This window comes from Rhinolophus sinicus, chromosome 5, assembly GCF_057876585.1.
Source record: "Rhinolophus sinicus isolate RSI-liver-muscle chromosome 5, RSI-T2T, whole genome shotgun sequence".
Lineage (NCBI taxonomy): Eukaryota > Metazoa > Chordata > Mammalia > Chiroptera > Rhinolophidae > Rhinolophus > Rhinolophus sinicus.
The window spans coordinates 6,136,806-6,158,556 of record NC_142505.1 but is presented as its reverse complement, the minus strand read 5'-3'; the positions used below and the strand labels follow the sequence as shown (position 1 = coordinate 6,158,556).

Genomic DNA, 21,751 nt, shown 5'->3' with positions numbered 1-21,751 from the left:
CTTCTCCCCCCACCCCCCCATCCCGCCCTCCAAGGCCTATTCTGTGTGTGTGAGTGGAGCTCCTGGGACAAATCAACTGAGTTTCTTTGCTTCCCAACCAAGCACCCTAGAGTCTTTGCAAAGCCTAACAGTTCTGCTTTAGTGAGTGACCACGATGGTCATGCTGGCAGTGGTAACAGAGGTGGCCAGGCTATGAGGGGAAAAGGGAGGCTGGTGGAAAGGGTGGCATTAGAAACCGTAGTGATGGTGGCATAAGCTGCATTGGTGATGGTGAGTCAGTGGTGGTGATTAGGGGTCACCCTGGTACGGAGGAGTGTACGGAGGAGGCATAACTGTCCTAGTATTTTAAAGGAGGCACAACAGAGAGAGGAGGCAGGCACTGTCACCGCAGCCACATGACTCCAGGCTGGGTTTTTTGCCTGCAGCATGTGGGCCAGCACTCCAAGGTGGGTCAGCAGGATACCTAACATCCCCTGCCCCCACATTTGCAGTCAACCAGGCAATGGGTCAGAGGGAGAGATGCCTTCTCTAGAGGGTCTGGTTAGCCAGGAGGAGAAGGGTGGGGGGGGGAGGAGAGGAGGGAAAAGAAGGAGGGAGGAAAAAGAGGAGATAGGAGAGAGGAGGAAGAGGAAAGAATAGGAGAAGAGGGAGGGGGGAGAGGACAGAGAGGGTCCATGCCCCTTGGGACCTCAGCAAAGTGCAGGGGGCAGGGCTGAGACTGTGGTCCTGGCCTTGGGGGTTGGGCTGGGTTGGGTAGAGGTCCCTTCCAGCTCGGTGGCTGGGCCCTGGGGTCATCAGGAAGCCATTTGAAAGCAAATGTCCCTTTCAGGAGAGGAGGCCAAGCCTCTCTGGCTTCTCTGGGTTATGGACCTATAATGGGTGGGTCCCTGAGGCTGCTGGCTTGAAGTAAGACTGGTGGTTCGGGGAATCACAGGGACCCTTGAGTGGCTGGACAGAGCTGTGAGGCTGGGCTGCCGCAACCTGGCCTGGGCTGGGGGGCGGGCAGGCAGGTCCAGCGGTGTCAGCCGTCCCAGGAGCTGCACCGCCACCTGCTGAGCGGCCGGGGCAGTCCTAGGTCCCGCGCTGAGGGGCTCACGCGAGCGGCCAGCCGCAACTGGCAGCGAGTGGGAAGGAGCCACACGGCAGGGGTGCGCAGGTGAGCGCAGGCTCGTTGCTCCCCGGCGCATCTACCCTTCCCGCCTGGGAGTTGAGTGCCCGGGTAAACACCAGGCGCGGTGTGCGCGGTGTATCCACGGAGAGACAAAGCCAGGGCGGGGCGGGGGCGCCGCCCGCGAGGCCGGGACAGGGGCGCAGAGTGCAGACAACCCTCTCCCGAGGCGTGCTGCCCCACCGCCTGAGGGACCCCAACCCAGCCCGCCGACAGGTGGAGGGGGGGCGGGGCGGCGGACGGGCGGGTCCCGCCCCGGGGGTGGGGCCGGGCGGGGCGGGTGGGGCGGGGCCGCGCTATGCAAATGTCGCCCACGGGCGGCCAATTGCGGGCGCTCCCCGCGCGGTTCCTAGCGCCCCGTCCCGCCGGCGGCCGCGAGACCAGACCCAGGGAGCGAGCGAACGGCCGCGGTCCGCCGATTCCCGAGCGCAGCGCAGGGCCAGGGTGCTCGGCGAGGAACGGCGCAGCCCGGCACGGCCGCCCGGCCCCAGCGCAGCAACCAGGCGGGCACAGCGCCACCGGGCCGAACCGAGCGCAGCGCCCCGAAGCCGAGCGCACGGTCGCCCGCGCCCCGCTCCCTGCGCCGGGGAATGCGCCCTCGGTGCGCCGGCCAGGGGGCGCCCGCAGCCCACCCGGGGGGAGGCGGCCCCGAGCGCCCCTGAGCCTTCCCATGGCCCGGGCTGGAGCCCGGGGCCTCGGCTGCTGACGCGCTCGAAACCCTCGGAACCGGTTAAGCCCGGGCCGCGGCGCCGACCCGGGCTCAGGCACAGCGGCGAGAGGGCGCGGGCAGGGCCATGGCCCCGGGGGGCCGCTAGCGCGGGCCGGCCCAACCCGGAGCCGCTCTGCCGCCGCGGTAGCCGCCGACGCCCGGGAGCCCAGGCCCCGCCGCCGCGGAAGAGGTGAGTGCGGCAGGGAACCGGGAGGGAGCGGGCAAGCGGCCGGGCCACCCCGCGATCCCTCTGAGACCCGCGGCACTGCAACTCTGCGGAAGTGTGCGTGGCACGGGGCATGGAGAGCCAGGGAGCTTCCCGCAGACGCAGGGGCGACAGGTCTAGAGTGGGCGCTGTACCTGTCTGGCGTGCCCGGACCCTTTGCATCGGGGCGACATGGGGTTGTGTGGATGAGGTGGCCTGCGGGGTCATCAGTGTGTAAAGCAACTTTTTCCCCGTAAGGTTCTTGGTGGGTGGGTGCTCCCTTACACCCCCACCCCCACGTTTCTGGAGCGGGAGTCCGGATGCCCCTTCTCCTGGCTCAGCTCTTTCACTCACTAACGCTTCAGGCAGCGCTCTTCCCCGGTAGGTGCGCCCGCCCTGCCTCAGTGTTCCTGCCTCAGTGTCCCGATCTCACGATCGTCTGCCGGAAAGGAAGCGCTATCCTGGCTGCCCCCACGTGGAGGGTCTCCCGGATCTGCAGGGCAGGAGGACTGCCGGCCCCCAGGCTTTTCTCCCAGCACTGTGCCGGCCCCCTGACCTCCAGCTACCAGCTTGGGTTTCTTTGCCAGCAGGGAGTCTTGTTAGTTAGGGGCCGGCAGTATGTGGGGTGTAGGTAGCTGGGAAAGCCTGCAGTCAAGCCCACGTTTGGGCAGGCTGGGCCCCAGTGGTGAAGTGGGCAAGGGACACGAGGAGCTTGGTGGGCTCTCCTAGAGCAGGTGGGACCAGGGAGTGTCAAGGTGGCCCAGGAACAAGGCAGGCATGGCAGGAGGGGTCATCTGGGGCTAGGGGTGGGGGCCTGGCTGGATAAATAACTTCTCATTCTTGAGATAACTGTCTTGTGAGCACCAGCCCATGAACACCTGGGGGAGGGATGGAATTGAAGGCACTGCTGTGTCTGCCCTGGAGCTGACCAGGTTGGGGGTTGCTGTCCTCTTGAATTCACCCAGATTGTCTCCCAGAAGCCCCTGTCCTAGTTGCAGAGATAGGGAAACTGTACCCAGGGTTTGGGAGGCTCATCCCAGCCTAGGGGGTTGTTTGAAGCTGGGGCTTTATACCAGGCTGCAAAAGGATTGTGCCTGGACCCATGTCCTGGAATGGTGTCCTGGAAGGCGAGGGCACTGGGCATGCCTACCCCTACTGCAGCCCCTCAGTTCTGAAGGAGTCAGGTCCTCCGGAAGTGTGTGTGTGGGGGAGAGAAGGCCAGCAGCCTAGCCTCAGCACCCCCACCCTGCTCTGCTAGGCCTACCTTAAGGGGGAGGATGGAGCCTAACCCAGGTGACCTTGACTGGGAAACCCCCGACCACCACGAAAGGAGGAGTTTCAATCCCAGCTGTGCTAGGGTGGCTCTGCTTCCTGGTCCATGGGGTGTTGGGGGAGGGGGAAAACCAAGGAGCCAGGAAGGAGCTCTGGCCTCTAACGGAGAGTATCTGAGGGGCTGGATAGAGGGTGATGTGCTGTTAATAATTTCTTCCCCATGTTCCCCCGTAGCCCCTGCTTCTGTCTCCCTTCCATCCTGGCAGTTCTCAGCTCAGAGGAGTAAACCTCCCTTCCCTGAGGCTGTCTACCCCTCCACCCCCACTCTAAGCCTGGGAGGTCTGGAGCAGGCTGGACGATTCGACCACCTAGCCCCCTGCCCCGCCCCCAGGTGCCTCCGGACCCCCTCGATCGGCAGCCCCTTTCCTGCACCCCTTGCCAGCCCCAGCTCCTCGGTTCTTTGTTCGCGTCTCTCCTCCGTCCCTCCCTCTCTCCTCCCTCTCTCCTCCTCCCTCCCGCCTGCCTCCCTTGCTCCCTCCCAGCCAGCCTTCTTTCCTTCCTTCTCTGCTCTCCTCCTGGTGGGCTCCCAGGTGGCGGTGGCTGTTCCTTCTCTGTCCACCCACCTGGGCCTGCTGACTGGGGGCTTCTCTGGGGCCGGGGCTGAGTGGAATGCAGCTAGGGGCTGGCAGAAGGGAGGCAACTATAGAAATGCCCTCCCCTTCCCACCCTCTGTCCTCCTCCTCTCCTTCCTTCCTCTCCTCTCCTCCATCCCCCAGGCTGCTAAAGAGGGGGCTTGGAGGCCCCAACAGACTTGAACATTCCCCATTCACCCCTTTAAAGGGCCAGAGCACTGTGGGAGGTCCCTGTAGGGATCCTTAGGGTAAGGCCCTCCACCTTCCTGGACACCTTGGGGGACTCCAACTGTCCTTGGTGACCCTGACCTTGTCACCATGAAAATGGATGCAGGAGAAATGAGGTTACGAGGAGGGGGGAAGTGAGTCAACCCGAGCACCCTGATACATAGGATCAAAGCTCTCTGAGGGACCCAGACTGCATCTTACCCTCCCAAAGCCAGGACAGTGTCTCCCAGCTTCCTTGAGCCCCACCCCACTAGCAGGTCAAGTTCTTGAGCAAACATGCCTGTGAGGACGTGTGTGGGCATGTGGACGTGTGTATGCATCCACAACTGTTAGTGGGGGCCTCCTAGGTGTACCCCGAGGGTGGTGGTGGCTGCAAAGCCCTTTCTCCCACCTGCCTCCCTCATCACAGCTTGCCATTCATCAGCACCTTCTTGGTGCCCCAAGCAGACAGGGGGAGGGGCTGGTTCTGATTCTGCCCTCCCCCAGCCAGCCTCCCCAGGAGGGCGCATCTATGATGGGGGATTTTGAAGGAACCTGAGAGGTGTGTCAGGCACTCTGGAGGGGGTGTTTCCACAGAGGTCACCACATGGGGAATGGGCCAGGAGGCCTGAAGCTGCATTTCCTGCCTGAGGAACCATGAGTGGTTTGCCTAGGCCGGAGAGGCAAGGGCTCTGGGGAGGTGGGCCTAGGGAGGGCCCCGGGGTCTATCTAGGGAGCCCTGAGGGTCAGATGCGGAACCTGGGCCTTGCCTCAGCGTATATCAGCCAGTGCAGGAGTAACAGGCCATAGTACCCCTCACCCCGCCCCAAGGTCCTAACATTGGCCAGAGTTCCTGCCTCCCAAGTGAGAAGGTAATAGACAGGCCAGATCTGGGGGATGGGGCTCACACTGTCATTCTTGGTGCCCCCACCTCCAGTGCATCTGGGTGGGGGGGTTGGGAGTTGGCGCTGGCTTTTGCTGGGAGGGAGCAATATGTTGCGACAACTGGTGCTAGGCTGCGTTTACCCAACAGCCAGCCTGCCATGGGAGACAATATTTGAAAAACAGTATCCAAACTTGGACCTGCTGGGGGTGTGGGAGTTTTGCAGGGGAGACTGCAGGCCTGCCCAGGCCAGCTGGCCATCCTAGCTCCCCTTCTTCATCCTCTAGAGGTAGAGCTGGAACTTTTCCTGGCAGGAAGTCCTTCCGTATGTCTGACCTGGATCCCTCCTGCTGTGATTTCAGTAAAAGTATACACTGCTATTCTTTGCCTCTCCTTTTCTGGCTGCTGTCGCTCTTTCACTTTAGGCTGTCTACGTGTGTCTCACTCATCCTCCACTCTCTCCCATGCACCCCACCCCAATAATCAGGTCCAGATTTTCCTGTACTTGGAGGAGAGGTTTTGTTGGAGCAGGCAGGGCTGGACCCACCTCTTTCCCACATTCCTTGAGATGGCAGAGGGAAGGGGCAGTCCATGTGGTTAGGGGTGGTGCAAGGAAGGGCTCGTTGGGAACGGAGAGGGCTGTAGTTCACCTGCTTGGTCTGGCTCCTGTGAGTGGAATTTGGGAGTCTGGGGGCCGGAGGTTGGGGGGTTGAGTCTCCAGGGGCCCCTGTTAGCTCTGCTGACCCCAGGCTACACCTGATTGGTTTTTAGGCCTATTTGTTACACCTCCCCAGACAGAGGCAAGGACAGGAAAGTATATGAGGTTTCCACACTGGGGCATTCATGGCCCCAGGCTGAGTGTGTGAGCAAGGAGACCCCCATCACCCTATTTGTTCAGCTAGGGAAACTAAGGTACCTTGGTCAGAATTACACGTGGGAAATGCGGGTAAGGGCAGGACTCCCTTATCTGCTTCACATTCCAATCTTGATTCCCCCCTCGCAGGTGTCCAGACTGCCGAGCCTGCTTCCTGGGCCCTCGGCCCCTCCCACGATGCCTGTCGCTGGTTTCCTCCTCTGGGCTTCCCTACTGACTGGGGCCTGGCCAGCCACCCCCACCCAGGACCACCTCCCAGCCACACCCCGGGTCCGGCTCTCATTCAAAGGTAAGAGGCCACCTTGCTGTTCCTCATGCATAGCACTTGGCCCCATTGCACAGGAGAGAGGAGAAGTCAGGGCAAAAAAAGGACAAGTTGTGCAGCCACATGGGTCTCCCTGGGTGTGTGTGGTGGGGACAGGGAGGTGGTGGCCTGCTGGGAAGGGCTAGAGACTGGGCCACTTAGACATCGTGGAGAAGGGTCCTGAGTCGGCCCCTTCTAGAGCTAGCATGTGAGGTCTCAGGCTGGGTGGCCTCGGCTCTGCAGGCTGTTTCCCTCTGTGTTTGTAGAAGCCCTTTCTTGCCACTGCTATGCGTCTGGTCTTGCCCTGGGTAGTCCCTGGAGTGGAGGGTCAGATAGTCATGCAGACCCTGAGGGCTCAGGAAGCAGGAGGAGCAGGACCTACTCTACTGGGGTGTGGGTGCTTGAGTAACCTTGCTGTGGGCCTCCAGGGGGGAGGGATGCCCAGGACTTGGGGAGGCTGTGACTGGGTAGGCCGGCTGGTGAGTTCTGAGAGAACACATGCTATAGTGACAAGCCTGAGCCCCTGCGATCCCCAGTGAGCACTTTGCCTCGGAAGTCCCTGGAAGGTTATAGTGATGGGCTGTGGTCTGCAGAGTGAGACGCTGGTCCCCCAGCTCCATCACCTTTGCACCTAACCCCACTGGGCAGGGGAACACACATGACACGTACACTCAGCTGTACACATGGCTCACCCACTAGCCACTTCCTCGAGGGTGTGTGATTAGAGTCTACCCTCGGCCTGGGGTAAGGGGCAGTGGCCATACTGGGGCCTGGGGACCTGGGGTCACTGCTGAATTCTCAGCCTGGGCCCTCCTCTGGCCCGAGGTCACTTTGTCCAGCCGCCTGTCATGGGTGGGGCTGACTTTGCGATGGCTGGCTAGATTTCCGGGCACACATGTTGGGGTGAAAGGCTGGGCTGACCTCTTTCCTTCCTCAGGCTTGGCCGAGGCCCAGCCCTCACCTCACCAAGTTCACATGTTCCCCAGCAGAGCCCTTCCCTTGCCCTCATCCCACCCCTGCAACTTGCTGGCGTTAGTGGGGATTGAATTTATGAGGATGTGCCTGGAAGAAACTGAGAAATGGGCAGAAGAGTGCATCAGTTTGGTTTGTAAAAGCAGCCCTCTTCTCCTAGGCCTGGAAGATGAGATATTTATTCTGCTGATATCCCCACCCTTCATTGGTGGAATTCCTCAGAGCAGATTGATTAGTTAGTCTTGATGGGACCTGATCTCCCTTCCTACCCCCTTCCCAGCCCAGGGTGCAGGGAGAGGGAGTAGAGCATCCCCTTCCCCCCATGGGAAGGAGGGGTGGCTTGGTCTCCACACCCCTGGGACCCTGGAGCCCAGACATACATTCTGGGTGTTATTTTTGTCATCACCCTGGAGACCCATGAGAGGAAGCAGGAGGGACAAAACATAGGGAGCTCCTCCGTATGCTCCTTTTAAGCCTTCTTGGACCTCCAGGGCCAAAGGGGTAAAGGCTTTTGTTCCAGTTTTCCAGAGAGAAACCGAGGCTCGGGCAAGGGCAGGGCCAAGGTCAGGCGGGAGGCAGAGGCGAGGCCAGAAATAGAACCCTGGTGTCCTGGCCTTGTTGTCGCCTGACTCCCACATCAGTCAGGTCGATTCCCTCTCGGTTAGCTCTGAAGCCGACACCCGCGGTGACTAAAAGCCCAACTCCTGGCAGCCAGCCTATGGTGGTGCTGACTGCCTGGCAGCCTGGGGTGGGGTTGTGTGTTACCTGGGGCCACCCCCTCCCTGGGCCTTGGTGCCTTTGCACACACAGGTTTCTCTGCCCTGAATGGCCCTTCCTGTTCCCCACTTAATCTCATATCCTAATTGTATGCTTAGATGTCACTTAGTTGAGCAGATACTCGAGAACCTACTATGCACCAGGCCTTGTGCTGAGTACTGGGGGCTCTGCAGCGAACACAGTCAGGTACTTACAGTGAAATTGACTGAAAGACAGCGGACACCCAGTTGGTCAGTGCCACCTGGGAGCCCAGCACTTCCCAGGCCCTGTGCTGGGTGGTCTCCGCCGGGTCATATACACAAAAGTGGCCCTCAGTGAGGAGGAAGACCTCACCAAGTGTTTGTGGCGTGAGAATGGAGACCCACACCTACAGAAACTGCCATCCTACAGCCAGGCCAGAGACTGGGAAGGAGGGGGCTTCTCCGCCGAGTACACGAGAGGGGCACAGAGGCATTGGTGGTCTCTCTGGCCCCATGCCTCAGTTTCTCCATCTGTGCCTTGGGTGGACATAGTCACTGGTAAGCCAGGCCTCAGGGACTCAGCCTTGGCTCATGAGCTCCCTACCTGAGTCTTGCTGCAGGTGCTAGTTCCACTCTGGGGGGGCCAGGCTCTAAGGCGGAGGTGCTGGCATGAGGGGCCATATTGCCCAGGGCAGATAAAGGAACAAAGGCAGGAACTGGGCCAGACTTGGGTTTGCTGCCTGCCCCAGCCGGGCCTAAAGCCGAGAGGATGTAAGGGAGAAGGGACTCAGGGTTCAGTGAAAGTGTGTGTGTGTGTGTGTGTGTGTGTGTGTGTGTGTGTGGCTCTTGGGACTCACCTCCTGAGCTTCCATCAGCTGCACAGCCCAGGTCAGCCACAAGTGAGGGATCACGTAGAAAAGATGGCTAGAAGCAGGCAAGGTATTCTTTGAGAGCTCGGGGTACTTGGGACTAGAGAGCCTGGACAGCAAATCCCTCTTTCCTCCACCCCCCCCCCCACCCCTTGCGTGGGCCTGGAGTCCTCTTAACCCCAGAGTCACGGGCCAAGTCTGAGAGAAAACGCTCTCCTTCCCCCACCCTGAAAGGGCACCACCTCAGCTGCTGCAGGGAGGTGCCAGGGCCCTGCCAGGGCCTTTGTTAAGCTTGGGGAATGTTTATTTTTTCCCAGGAAGCCATCCCATAATACACTGCTGCTGCCTGGGCTGGCTTTGGCCAAGAGGTTTTTTGGTGGGGGAAAGGGGTCTTGTGATGACATGAGGTGGCTGGGCTACTTGGGAAATTGAGGCAGAAGTAGGGAGATGGAGCAGAAGGTCATCTTGCCAAAGGAGGTCAGGAAAGATACGAATAATAAAAGTAATAGTAGGTGTGCATGGTGATGACCAAGGAGTGGTCCCTCCAAGGCCTGACGGGGCCTCCCTGGATGTCCTGTGAGGCATGAGACCTAGAGGCTTCCTGTGTCACTCAGGAGCCAGGACCAAGATGCAGCCTGGCTCTGCCTGATGCCTTAGCTTATCTCGGGACTGAGTGTGGAGGGTGGGATGGGGGATGCACAGCCCGGTCCCATGAGCGAGGGACAGGGTTCCAGGATCCTGCGGTGCCAGCTTTAGTTTTCCCAAGGGAAGGGATAGGGTTGCGGCTTCTGGTGCCCCTAGGGAGCTCTCCCTTCAGAGAAGGAAAACCAGGGTCCTGCAGAGGAAAGTGCTCCTGTGTCCAGAGGAGCCTTGGGGTTTGGACCTTCTGTGACTCTGGTGTCATTGGCTTGCTCACTGCAGAAGGATATTCTGCAGGTGGAAGGGGAATGGGTGCATGCTGGTCAGTCCTGCCTCTGAGCTTGGTTGGGGGGAGCTAATGGCCCAGAACAGTGCCACCACTTACAGCATTTGCATGTGGCATCAGAGAGCCAGTTTCCAGGTTTCTTTGTTAGGAAAAGATGAGATTTGGAAGTTAGGAGGGGTCACAGTTGGTGGGGGTAGGGGTAGGAGGTTGTGTAAGCCTTGATGGAGCATTGCCCCACCCCCAGGCCTGACTGCACAGGTATGGGGGTGGGGCTGGGGAGCTGGAGGACCCACCCTTGCCCCCCAGGGTCTCCCTGGCTAGTTTCAGATTGCAGAGGAGGTGAGGAGCTCTGGGAGCTTGAGGCCAGGGGTGGCATTAGGGAGCTGGGCAGCGGTCAGGTGGCTTGGATAGCTACAGGGGGATCTGAATCTAGCAAACCAGGATGGGTGGGTATTCTAGGATGAGCCAGGAGGAGGGAGGAAGGAAGATCCAAAGCGTGAACTTGAGCCCCAATCTCTGCATTTGGGATCGGTTTTCCTGGAAATGGGAGCTGCCTCACTCCTAACAGGGGACTTGGAACTGGCCACTTAGGGAGTTGGGAAGTCCTGTGGGCTGGCTGCCCACCCCTCAGCTGCCCGGAATCGGCCCTCAGAGAGAATGGGGATATGTCCTTGTGCTTGCAGAGGACCTGCCTGAGGTCCAGCCTGAGTCAGCCAGGCCAGGGGCTGGGGCCTTCAGCTGTGGTCCTTCCAGGTCCAGCCAAGCGTCGGATGGGACCGCCACCGGCTGGGCCTCAGCGGCACAGGCCTTGTCTCTGGTTCCCTGGCACTATGCCTGCCCCTCCCTCCCTGGCTCCAGCTTCCCTTGGCACCGAGTGAGGAGCTGGTGCATGCTCAAGGAGTAAATCATGTTCCTTGGCAGCCCCCGCTGCTTCGTAATCGTAAAGAATTTAAAGAGAAACCGCCAAGATAAAAATCTCATCCTGGCCCATAAAAGCATCTTTCACCCTGTGGCTTAGGAGGCAACAGTCTCAGACTGGGCTCCCGGCTGTCTGCACCTGTATATGTGCACCCCCAACCCTGTGACCCCTCTGGAGGTGATAGGGGCCCAGAGGGTGTCTTCAGAGCTGTGGGTACCGGGCCCCAGGCCCCAGCTCCTCGAGGCTCCAGGGCACGGAGTAGGGCACTGAAATTTGGTAGAATGCACAGGTGGTGGTTGGAAGGACTGGCCCTGAAGGCAGACAAACCCCATTCTACCCTCGCCAGCTGGGTGACCTCTGACAAGTGGCTTAGCCTCTCCAAGCTCTGGTCTCTTCCTGTGGAAGCAGCATCCTGAGGTTTCCGGCTACGCTGCTTGCATCCTGGCCTTGGGTGGACCTTGACCTCACTGGTCCCTGCTACCTCATCTGTGTCCCTGCTACCTCATCTGTAAAATGCGGATATGGATGGTGCCGACATCATCATGTTTTCAGGAGGATTCACTTTGTGAGTGTAGTTGCGGCCCCAGCAAAGAACTCTTAGTAACCAGAGGCTCCGCTGAGGGTAGCAGACAGGTGAGGGCTGATCCTGGAGGCTGCCCAAGGAACCCCACACTGCCTCACCCCACCCTCTGGATTTCTAACCTTTGGTGAGCGAGACGGTATTTGGAGAAGACTGCAGGAGGGACCCTGAGCCCTGTGGTGGCGTGGGGTCAGGAGGAGGAGAAGGGTACCATGGGCATCTGGACAGGCTTCGTGGAGGAGGCTACATCTCCAGCAGGGGAAGAGAGATTGTGGGAGAGGGAAGAGCAGAAGCAGAGGCAAGGTGTTTGTGGTGTAGCACCTGGGGAAAGGGCAGGGTGCCAAGATATAGTTTGCACTTTCTCCTTGTGATTTTTAAGCCCCTTTTAATCCCAGCAGAGGTACCGCATACATATTGTAAATCCAAAGATAAGAGATGCATTTGTGGAGGGGATACCTTGGAGGGGGATCTCTCTAAGATGAGCTCCCCAGTCTGGTTGGAGCCCACGATCAGTTGCAATGTCCCCTCCTCTGGCTCCTGCAGCTTGTGCTGGGTTGACCAGATTTGGGCTGCTCACTTGGACATCTACACAGCTGGGCCGGGAGCATGTTGGCCTGGCCTGGCCTGGCCTGGCACTGGCCTGGGAATCTGAGCCCCGCCTCAAGGGGGCCCTTGGCGCTTTGGAGAAGCAGAGAAGATTCCTGCTGCATTTTTCTTAGAAATAGCAAGAGGGCCCTTGCCAAAGGCCTGGATGCCAGAAGGCTCCAGTCTGAATCCCAAGCCTAGCTCACGTGGGCGCCTGAGCTTGGCAGGCCTGCAGCCACCCCCCACCCCCAAGGCGGCTGAGCAGCCCCAGGGAGAGGGCGGACGCCTCCTGGACTCCAGACCCTGACCACTGGTCCCGACCCAGCATAGAATCGGGCCCGGGTAGCGGGTGTGGAACACCCAGGAGGCCAGCCTGGGTGGGGAGGGTGGCCTCAGCTAGGCTGACTTGTGGCATTCTCAGGGGGGCCACCCTGCAAGTCCTGCCTATCTGCCTTACCTCTGCAGGCAGGAACAGCCCCAAAGCAACAGGCGCCTCTGGGGACCAGGAAGCCTTTGGAGTGTGAGGCCTCAGCTGCAGACCCCCCTTCCCCCGCTCTTCTTGCTTCCTTCCTTCCTCCCCTGGTCCTTCCTTGCCTCCACCCTCTCCCATCACCACCCTGACCCCTCCTTGGCTTCCTACCCGGACATGTTCTTTCCTCTGAGGTCTCTGCACCTAGCCAAGAGCCTTGTTTCTTCCCACTTAAGGCTCAGTGCTGATGCCCTCATTTCCCTCTAGGGAAGAGTACACTCCCTCTGTTCCTGCTGGTCAGCCAGCATGGTTAGCTCCTGTGAGTCAACCTTCATTGGCAGAACAGCAGCTAGAATGTGGGGGCCTGGTGGGCTCCTGCATCACCTGAGGTCAAGGCGAGTGGGTGGCACTCCAGGAGGTCTGCCAGGGAGGTCTGCATTGTCATTCTGTTCAACACCTGCCTGTCCCAGCACAGGTCTTCGTGGAGTACTTGCTGCCTTCCTGCCCTGGCTCCTGACTCAGCCTCGCTGCACCCCCAAGGCTGGCCCTGAGCGCACATCTGTTTGGGTAGTGCCTCAGTTTTTCCACCCAAATGTGTTGGGATAGGAGCTAAGACTGGCCGGGACATCCTGGGAATCTTCGGGTGTGTGATATGAAGGGGCTGCAGGGACCCCAGGAGTCAGAGGAGGGCAGCAGAGATGGGGGCTGAGCCCAGGGCAGGGGGAGGGGCCTGACACCCACGAGCCTGTCGCTCCTATCCTGACCTGTCCGTCTGGTTGATTTATGGGAGTAAATGAGCCATGGAGAGTTTGTTGTCTTTTGCAGTCACAGGGTGGAGGAGGTGGCAGAGGAAGGAGTAAGGGGTTTCCGGGCCAGGTCTGGAATGTGGGAGGAGGGGTGGGCCCCCAGGCCTGTGGAACTGGAGGCACTGATGGCCCTTTCCCTCTCCCCACCTGAGAAGTGGGTCAGAGCAGCCCTCCCCCTCAGGCCTCACCCCTCTTCCCTCCCCACCCTCACCCCCACCCCGCCACACTTCTGGGGCACATTCCTGTGTGAGCTGCTTGCCCGGGCGGCTCTGCCCCTTCAGACATCCCTCCACTGCATTGTGTCCTTTCCAGGCTGAGCCAGAGCTCTGAACATGGCCTGACCAGTGAGTGTCCGGAGGGGTTCTCATACTCAGCTGTGCACACCGCTAGCGTCCATAGAGGACTTCTTGGCGCCCTGAGCCACCAGCCCAGATGGAACTATCAGGCACCATGGGCTGGGGGATGGGCAGGGATCCCGAGGCTAGAGAGCCCCCCCAACTGCTGGGACAAAATGGTTGAAAGTCACTAACCTCCCGCTGGGGAACCTCTGGTTCCAGCTGGCTTATGTGCCAGGGAGTGTCCCTGCTGCCCCTTGCCTCCTGGCTTTTCCTGCGTATGATGAGCTGTGCCCCCAGCCTGTCCTCTCCTGGGTGGAGCAGGTGGGCGCTGGGGCGGAACGGGCGTGGGAACAGCATGCCAGGTTCTGCTGGCCCCAGTCCCCCGAGCCCCAACCCTCCCAGCCCCAGCCCCCTTCTAGCCTCAGCCCCCTTCCAGCCCCAGTTCCCCCAGCCCCAGTCCCCCAGCCCCTGCCCCCTGCCCAGCTGGGTGGTTCCTCCAGCTCTGGCTCCTGTCCAGCTTGGTGTTTACTGAACAGCTGGGATGTTTACAGCAGCCTTTAAGAAGGGGCCCCTCATTCCAGAGGGTTTCCTATATTGAGGATTCTACTGGGGACTCTTCCAACTCACCACCTCCCCACACCCCTGGGAGAGGCCTGTCTGGAATGTAGGGGCAGCACCCACTTCCACCCTCTCCAGGGCTGGGCTGGTGTCCAGGTGTTGGCCCCTCACTCTCCATTCAGACCTCAGGTCCCTCTCCTGGAGGGGTGGACATTCCCAGGAGTGGCAACTCTAGGTGGTGAAATACGGTACTGGGTTTCCAGTTCAGACATTTAAATTAAATTCAATCAGAGCCGTTATTGAATATAAACACTCCAAGTCATTTACATGTTAATTATGTTGAATGGACTATGAGGCCATAATTAGTTGCTAATTGGGTGAGAGCAGCTGTAATTGGTTTTGTTGGCATCGACCTGGCTCACCTGCCTGTGGAAAGGGGGGCGAGTGTGGATAGCTCCTGGGGAGGCCCCTGGGTCTCCAATCTGTAGAGCCTGGCCCAAGGATGGGATTGGAGGGGACAGATATTGAGGTGCTTGGGTCCAGAGGAGCCTGGAGCCGACTCCCTAGGGAGGAAGGAGGTAGCTTAAGCCCAAGGCAAAACCTTGGATCTGGCTTCTAGGGGTTTCCATCCAGAACATCCTGGGGTGGTTGGGAAAGGCACTGCGAGAGCCAGCCCCAAATCAGCAGTGACAGCCTTTCCTGCCCAGCCCCATGTGGGACTTGAACAAATGGGAAATGCCCAAGAGACGGTCAACAAAGGAACACAAGGCCGGTGACACCCTGGTATATCCCTGCCAACGCTGGCGCCCTGGCTAGCCTGGCCAGTGTGGGAGTTTTGGCCTTGGGGTATTAGTGAGGTGGGTGTGCTATGCAGGGGGAAGGTATGTACACAGGCTTTGGGGCTGCCCTGCCCCCAGCTCAGCCTGGCTGGGGCTCCCAGGGTTGCATGGCTGTGACCAGGGGCTGAGACCTTCCGGTTGGCCGCTCATTAAAAGAGGATTAGGCCTGGAGCCAGGGGGCCAGCCCAACCCCTGGGCCTTCCTCTGGGGCCCCTCACAGCTTTAGGGGAGTGAGAAAGGGGCTGGGGGCCACCCTTCCCCAGAGCCCATGGGCGTATCCAGTTAGAACCATCTGGACTCACCACTCCTGCTGTTGCCACTACTGCCACCTCAATTTCCCTCCTCAGAAGAGCAGGAGGATGAAGGACTGATGAAGACCCTGGCCAGCACCCCTGCCCCTGGCCCCCAGCCTCACTTCTCTCCCTCAGCTCAGGGAGTAGGCCTGCACCAGCCCACGTGAGGTCAGAGGTCAGGAGTGGCTGCAGGGACCTGTCTATCACCCCCCAGGACCCAAGCACACTGTCAGTCAGGGCTGCTGCTTTGTGGAGCTGTAACCAAGGGGGCGGGCACCTATCTCTGCTCCAGGAGCCCCCTTTTGGCAGCAGTCCCTTCCTCACTAGCAACAGGCCTGGTGTCCTAGAGACGGGGCAGCAGGGGTCGGCCCGCCCTCTCGGGGTCCACGGGTGAGGGCTGTGGACACGCCTCCTCAGTGCTGCCCTTGTCCACTACCTCCTTTAAAGCATTATCAGCTGTTTCCAGAGGGGAGGAACTGGAGACCCCTGGACTAAACCCCCTACACACTGAGAATGTTCCTGCCTCTGGATCTTCGCCAGACCCTCCTGGGCCAGGACCCTGAGTATCTAATGGCCATGGGGGAGGGCTAGAGGCTGGGAACTGCTGCGGAAATGAGGTGTCTGATGCCAGAAAAGGCCCTTCCTTCCCCATGACGGGAAAAGCCTTCCCGGATGTCACCCCACCCAACCTGTGCCCAGCCTGGGTGATGGTATGGGGGTGGGGCGCCTTTCCCAGGAGGCATTACCCACCCGCACCGCCCTCCCTCCCCAAGGTCAAAGCTTATCCAACTTGAGTCCCAACACTCTCAGAACCCATTGTGCCCCAGCCCCTCCCTCAGTGTGGCCGTGGGGATGGGGGAGGGGTGACCCTCCCTCTATCAGCTGCGCCCGGGACTAGTGAAGCAGAGGTGGAGGGGGACTGGCCTGAGGACATGGCCAGGCTGGGTCCACATCAGCCCCCCCCACACACTCACACCCCGATGCCCCAGATCCTTGGTCTAAGTCTCTGCTCCTCAGAGGGGCTGAGGACCAGTAGGATCTAGTCCTGCTGAAGCTGCAGGTATCAGAACAGGACAGCAAGCGTTACTTAACTACCTCCTGCCCTGCCCCAGGCTTCTTGGAGGAATGAAAGCCCCTAGTTCCTTTGTCCTATGGCAGGGTGGAAAAGGGGGACAGGACACCAGTTTCACCCCTCACCCTGTAGCCTGAGGTGAGCACCCCTCTCCCCTGGAGCTGGGGGTGCAGGGCTGTCATAGGACCCCTTGTTTTAGTTCTTTCCTACAATTTGGCATCACTGAGATGAGCACTGCAGCTGGGTTGATAAGGCCAGAGCTCTATCTAATTCACTCTGGAACCCTGGGAAACTCCCACCCTCCCCGCCTGTTTCCCCATCAGTAGGCTGGCTTCAGATGGATGATTTGGGGGTTAGCTCTGCTCCTGTGGGTGGGGGATGGGATGGAGACAGACTGGAGTTAGGGGAGGGTTGGGGCTGAGTCATTGCCCTCTCTGCTCCCCACTAGGAAATGGGGAGGCAGGGATGGGACTAAGGGTTGATGTCCTCCAAGAAAGGGTGATGTCTGAGATGCCAGCTTCCATGGGAAAAGAACTTGGGCGCCCAGCCTATTCTCTCGCCGCCAAAGCAGAGATGGCCCGGGAAGGATGGGTGGGGGGGGCAAGGACAGATGCTCAGCTGTAGCATTTCCCTGAGATCAGAGCAGGACGCCCACCCCAGGATCACCTAAATGTCAGTACTAAGAAGGCTCAGGAGATGGTCTAGGTAGGAACAGAGTGCCCTGGTCAGGGTCATGAAGCCCACGTCAGACCCTAATTTCTGACCCTTGGTCCCACATCTCCCCCACCCCACATGGCTTCATGGGGCACCCTTTCCCTGCCCCAGTTTCCACTGTGACCAAAACATCATGTCCTGTGACAACAGAGCCATTGACGCCATAGCCTTGGCTACTGGGAGGAGTCCCGAGGGTTCTGAGTCATGTGCCCTGTTGGTAGAGGACGAGTCACCTTCCCGCTCTGGCCTTCACCACCAGGGCTGGCCTTGCCTGGGCCTCCCCTGCTTCCCTCCAAAAGGCCATGGACCTAGGTGGGAATCCCTCCCCGCACGCACTCCGGCACGTTGTCACCCTTCCCTGTGCCTTGATGTCCTCACCTGTACATTGGATGTTGTGAGTGCTTGGCGTTATACATCATAAATACGTGCTTGATGACTAAGTGAGAGACTCGCTCAATCCTCACCTCTGCCCAGGGATAAGGGGGCATGGAGGGTTGAGAGGTAGGATGTCAGATCAAGGCTAGTCTCCTGCTGCCTAGCACGTCTCCGTTTCCTCATCTACTGAATGAATGATCTGTCCCCACCTTTCTCACAGATGGGCATGGAGCCCAGTGCTGGGGCTTTGAGTCCCGTAGAGGTACGTAGATCTGGGACTTGGGCATGGGGGGGTCACAGCATGGCAGAGGGGGAGGGTCTGGATTCTAGAGGCCCAGGACTGGGCAGGGGTGGAGGGTAGGGATTAAGTCTGGTTGAATCCCTAGGGCTAACTGTTTGGCGCCTCCCCCACCCCTCTGTCTGAAGGTGCCCACTTGAACCTCTGCTTCCCCCCTCTCCATTGTCCCCTGACAGCCCCCTGGCCCAGCAGGACGGGTCAGGACAAGACCAAGGCTATGCCCCCAGTCAGGGTATAAATAACCCCTGGCGGGCTGTCCCAGCCTGGGGGGGCTCCGCTGGCAGCCCCACTTCCTCTCTGGCTACTTCCTGGCCCTGGAGGTGGGGGAGTGTTTACTTTCCTGTTGTCACTATGGCTGGGTGGCCAGGCAGGGGACTCCGAGTGGCCCAACAACAGGTGCAGGACAGGTGCCCAGGCTGCCCTGCCCAGGACTTCAGAGGCGCCGCCGGACAGGCGGGCGAGGCTGTAGCCAGGCAGGGATCGGCCCTTTGATCCCTCGGCGTCCCTGCGTCCCAGAGGTTGGCCAAGGTCATCACCTGTATTCTCTTGTCGCCCCACAGTCAGGACTGGGCAGGGCAAGGCCTTTGCTTGCCCCCCAGCCCCTCAGACATGGGCTCTGGATCTGCTGTGTGCGTCCCCTGGCTGCCAGCCCGCCTCACACACCCATCCTAGCATATCCGGAAGCTCTGTCCAAAGCTGCACTCAGGCACAGCCCCTCCAGCTCCACTCCTGGATCCCTAGCTCACAGCAGGGGTCAGGGTCAGCCAGGCCAGTCCCAGACGGCTGCCTGAGTGGAGGGTGACCTTGACTGAGGATGAGGCCACCTGCTAGTCCCACCTCAGGCAGCATCTAGGGCCTTGGATCCCAGCTGTTCTCTCTCCCCAGGCCTCCTCCTTGACTGCCCCACCTGTGAGATGGGTAACCAGCTGTGAAAGGGATAAGCAGCTGTCATATGGGTAACCACTTGTGAGATGGGTAACCACCTGTGAGATGGGTTACCATCTGTGAGATGGGTAACCAGCTGTGAGATGGGTAACCAGCTGTGAGATGGGTAACCAGCTGTGAGAAGGGTAACCACCTGTGAGATAGGTAACCAGTTGTGAGATGGGTTACCATCTGTGAGATGGGTAACCAGTTGTGAGAGGGGTAACCAGTTGTGAGAGGGGTAACCACCTGTGAGAAGGGTAACCACCTGTGAGATGGGTTACCAGCTGTGAGAAGGGTAACCACCTGTGAGATAGGTAACCAGTTGTGAGATTGGTTACCATCTGTGAGATGGGTAACCAGTTGTGAGAGGGGTAACCACCTGTGAGAAGGGTAACCAGCTGTGAGAAGGGTAACCATCTGTGAGATGGGTTACCATCTGTGAGATGGGTAACCAGCTGTGAGAGGAGTAACCAGCTGTGAGATGGGTAACCAGTTGTGAGATGGGTTACCATCTGTGAGATGGGTTACCAGCCATGAGATGGGTTACCAGCCATGAGAGGGGTAACCAGCCCTGAGAGGGGTAACCCGCTGTGAGAGGGGTTAGCAGCTGTGGGTCGGGGAGATGGGATGGGTGAATGCCTCATCTGATGCAGGACAGGTGCGCACAAATGTGCATACCTGGGCCCTGTGCAGACATGCGTATGCTCTTCTGTGTGCTGCCATCTCAAGCCTGTGCTGTGAATATTCATTGCTCTCATTACAACCTTCCCTCTCTTGCTGAGTTAAAAATAACTAGAGGTGGGTGGAGAAGGGGCTCGCCAGGGGAACCCCTGGGCTCTCCCCCTGCCAGAGGAAGGTTCCTAAGTTTCCTGGAGTCCTGGGTCTGTCATTGACTGGACTATCACTGGACAAGTTCCTTCCAGTCCTTCATCCTCAGGGAGGAGGACTTTCCCCTGTAACTCGAGGGTGGGAGGGCCAAGCTGCTAGACTCACGCAGAAGAGAAACTGAGGACTCAACTAGACCCTTGCCCAGCCCCAGGGAAACTGCCGCACTCCGGAAGGGCCTCTCCCCTAGGAAAGACTGTTCCTGGCTGCTTCAAAGTGGCCTGAGAATTCCACCATTAGCAGCCCAGTGGGGCCTGGGGGAAGCCCGGCTCTGCTGGGTAATATGGCTCTAGCAGGGCTTGCCGGTGTCATGGCTAACCCACTCAGACCAGGTGGGGATCTTGCTGTGTGCCAGCTCTGCCTTCTGTCTGGTGGGCAACTGGGGTAAGGACAGAGCACCCCAGCTCTGTACCAGCAGCTGGGAGCTGTCCTGGATGCATCTGCCTCCACCTCTCTACTTATTAACCATTTTAGGCCCCTGTGGGACGCTGGCCCACCCTGAGAGTGGGAGCCCCACCTGAGCAAAGACTCTTTGATGCTGTCAGACTCCCTGGCTCTTACCCACTGCCCTTTCATGGGGACCCAGAAGCTTTAGCTTTGGGTGTGGCCCCTCTCTGACCTACCCACCTGTCCCACTTTCTCTTCCCAGTAATCTGGGACTGGAGAGGGAGCTAAGTATTCCCTGGAGGGGAAGCTGGGCGTTTAAGGTGACCGTGCGGTGGGGAACCTCGCCAACGGGGGTGGGGGTATGGCTGGATGGTCTCCAAGTGTCCTCACGGCTGCCCTGCCCTCCACCCACAGAGCTGAAGGCCACAGGCACCGCCCACTTCTTCAACTTCCTGCTCAACACCACTGACTACCGCATCCTGCTCAAGGACGAGGACCACGACCGCATGTACGTGGGCAGCAAGGACTACGTGCTGTCCCTGGACCTGCACGACATCAACCGCGAGCCCCTCATTGTAAGAGCCCGCCCAGATGTGGGGCGGTGGGATAAGGGACACAGGGCCCCAAGTCTGGGGCCCCGTCCAGCAGGCTGTACCCTCTGACCCCCATCTCTGGCAGATCCACTGGGCGGCCTCCCCACAACGCATTGAAGAGTGCGTACTCTCAGGCAAGGATGGCAACGTGAGTACAGTGGGGTGCACAGGTGGGCTGGGGGCCAGGGGCCAGGTGACCCCAGGGAGGCACTGGGGCCGGCAGGCATCTGGGTACCTGCCCGTCTTTCCCTCTGGTCCCAGGGTGAGTGCGGGAACTTCGTCAGGCTCATCCAGCCCTGGAACCGAACACACCTGTACGTGTGTGGGACGGGCGCCTACAACCCCATGTGCACCTATGTAAACCGAGGCCGCCGGGCTCAGGTAAGTCCCAGCCACCCCCACCCTTTGCTGCCCCCATTGTTGGCCACATTCCAGGGTTCTGATGGGAGGATGGGCCACTTCCCGGCCGTGTGACCGTGGGTGAGTGACTTCTTTCACCTCTCAGAGCCTCAGTTTCCTCACCTGAAAATGGGGCTAATTTCAGCTGCCTTTCTCACAGGTTGGTGTGAGGAAGAGGCAGTGAGCTAATACTCCCAAAGGTCTTAGTACTGTGCCTGGCACATAGTAAGCGCTCACTCCATACATGGCAACAGTTCTCTTGGCTATGCCTGTGGACCATGCCCCTGCAGCCAAGCCAGAGGGTCTGGCGGGGGCCTCAGCATTAGGAGGCTGGACACCTGGGTCAGCTTCTGCTACACGGCCTGGGGAGAGCTGCCCCTTCCCCAGCTCTGCCCGCCCCTGCCTGCTTCTGCCCTTTTCCATTTCCATGTGGGCATGTATGAGCTGGCGTGACCTTGTAGGGCGTGTGTAAGAGTGATTGGACCTAGGGGTCACATGTGTATGCAGGTGTGCACCAAGCTATGTGTGTATGTGTGCACGCACAGGTGCATATATGGACTCTGGGTGCCCAGGTGCTCACGTGTGTTCCTGGCATGTGTGGTGTGAGAGGCTGGCAGCCCGAGCCCGCTCCCCCAGCCCCTGCCACCCCTGGCTCTAACCCCTGTTCCTCATCTTCTCAGGCCACGCCCTGGACCCAGATGCAGGTGGTCAGAGGCCGAGGCAGCAGAGCCACGGATGGTGCCCTCCACCCGACGCCTACAGCCCCACGCCAGGTGGGCCTCTCCCTCCAGGCCCTTGCCAGGCAGCACTGCCTCTGAGCCGAACTCACCCTGGGCCTGGCCTTCCAGGCCAGCCTCCCCGGGGGTTCCCCCCTGTCTCTGTGCCCCCTCCCAGCCCTTCCCCTGCAGTGACTCTGAAGGCAGTCCCAGCTGGATTCATGTCAGCCTCAGTGTGACC

General features: G+C 59.7%; 1 protein-coding gene across 2 annotated transcripts in view; it reads left to right on the top strand.

Annotated features, from left to right (window-relative positions):
- Positions 1-1,505: 1,505 nt before the first annotated feature.
- The window catches only part of SEMA3F (semaphorin 3F), a 29,267-nt gene continuing 9,021 nt past the window's right edge, over positions 1,506-21,751 (top strand). Inside the window, exons 1-6 of one of the 2 annotated variants that reach the window (XM_019723800.3) lie at positions 1,506-2,067; positions 6,080-6,239; positions 20,217-20,377; positions 20,481-20,543; positions 20,657-20,776; positions 21,475-21,567. In XM_019723800.3, coding sequence (XP_019579359.3) covers positions 6,128-6,239; positions 20,217-20,377; positions 20,481-20,543; positions 20,657-20,776; positions 21,475-21,567 — 549 coding nt within the window. In that variant the 5' untranslated portion in view covers positions 1,506-2,067; positions 6,080-6,127. The remainder of the gene's footprint in view (positions 2,068-6,079; positions 6,240-20,216; positions 20,378-20,480; positions 20,544-20,656; positions 20,777-21,474; positions 21,568-21,751) is intronic. The other variant, XM_088798123.1, reaches the window with a different exon arrangement.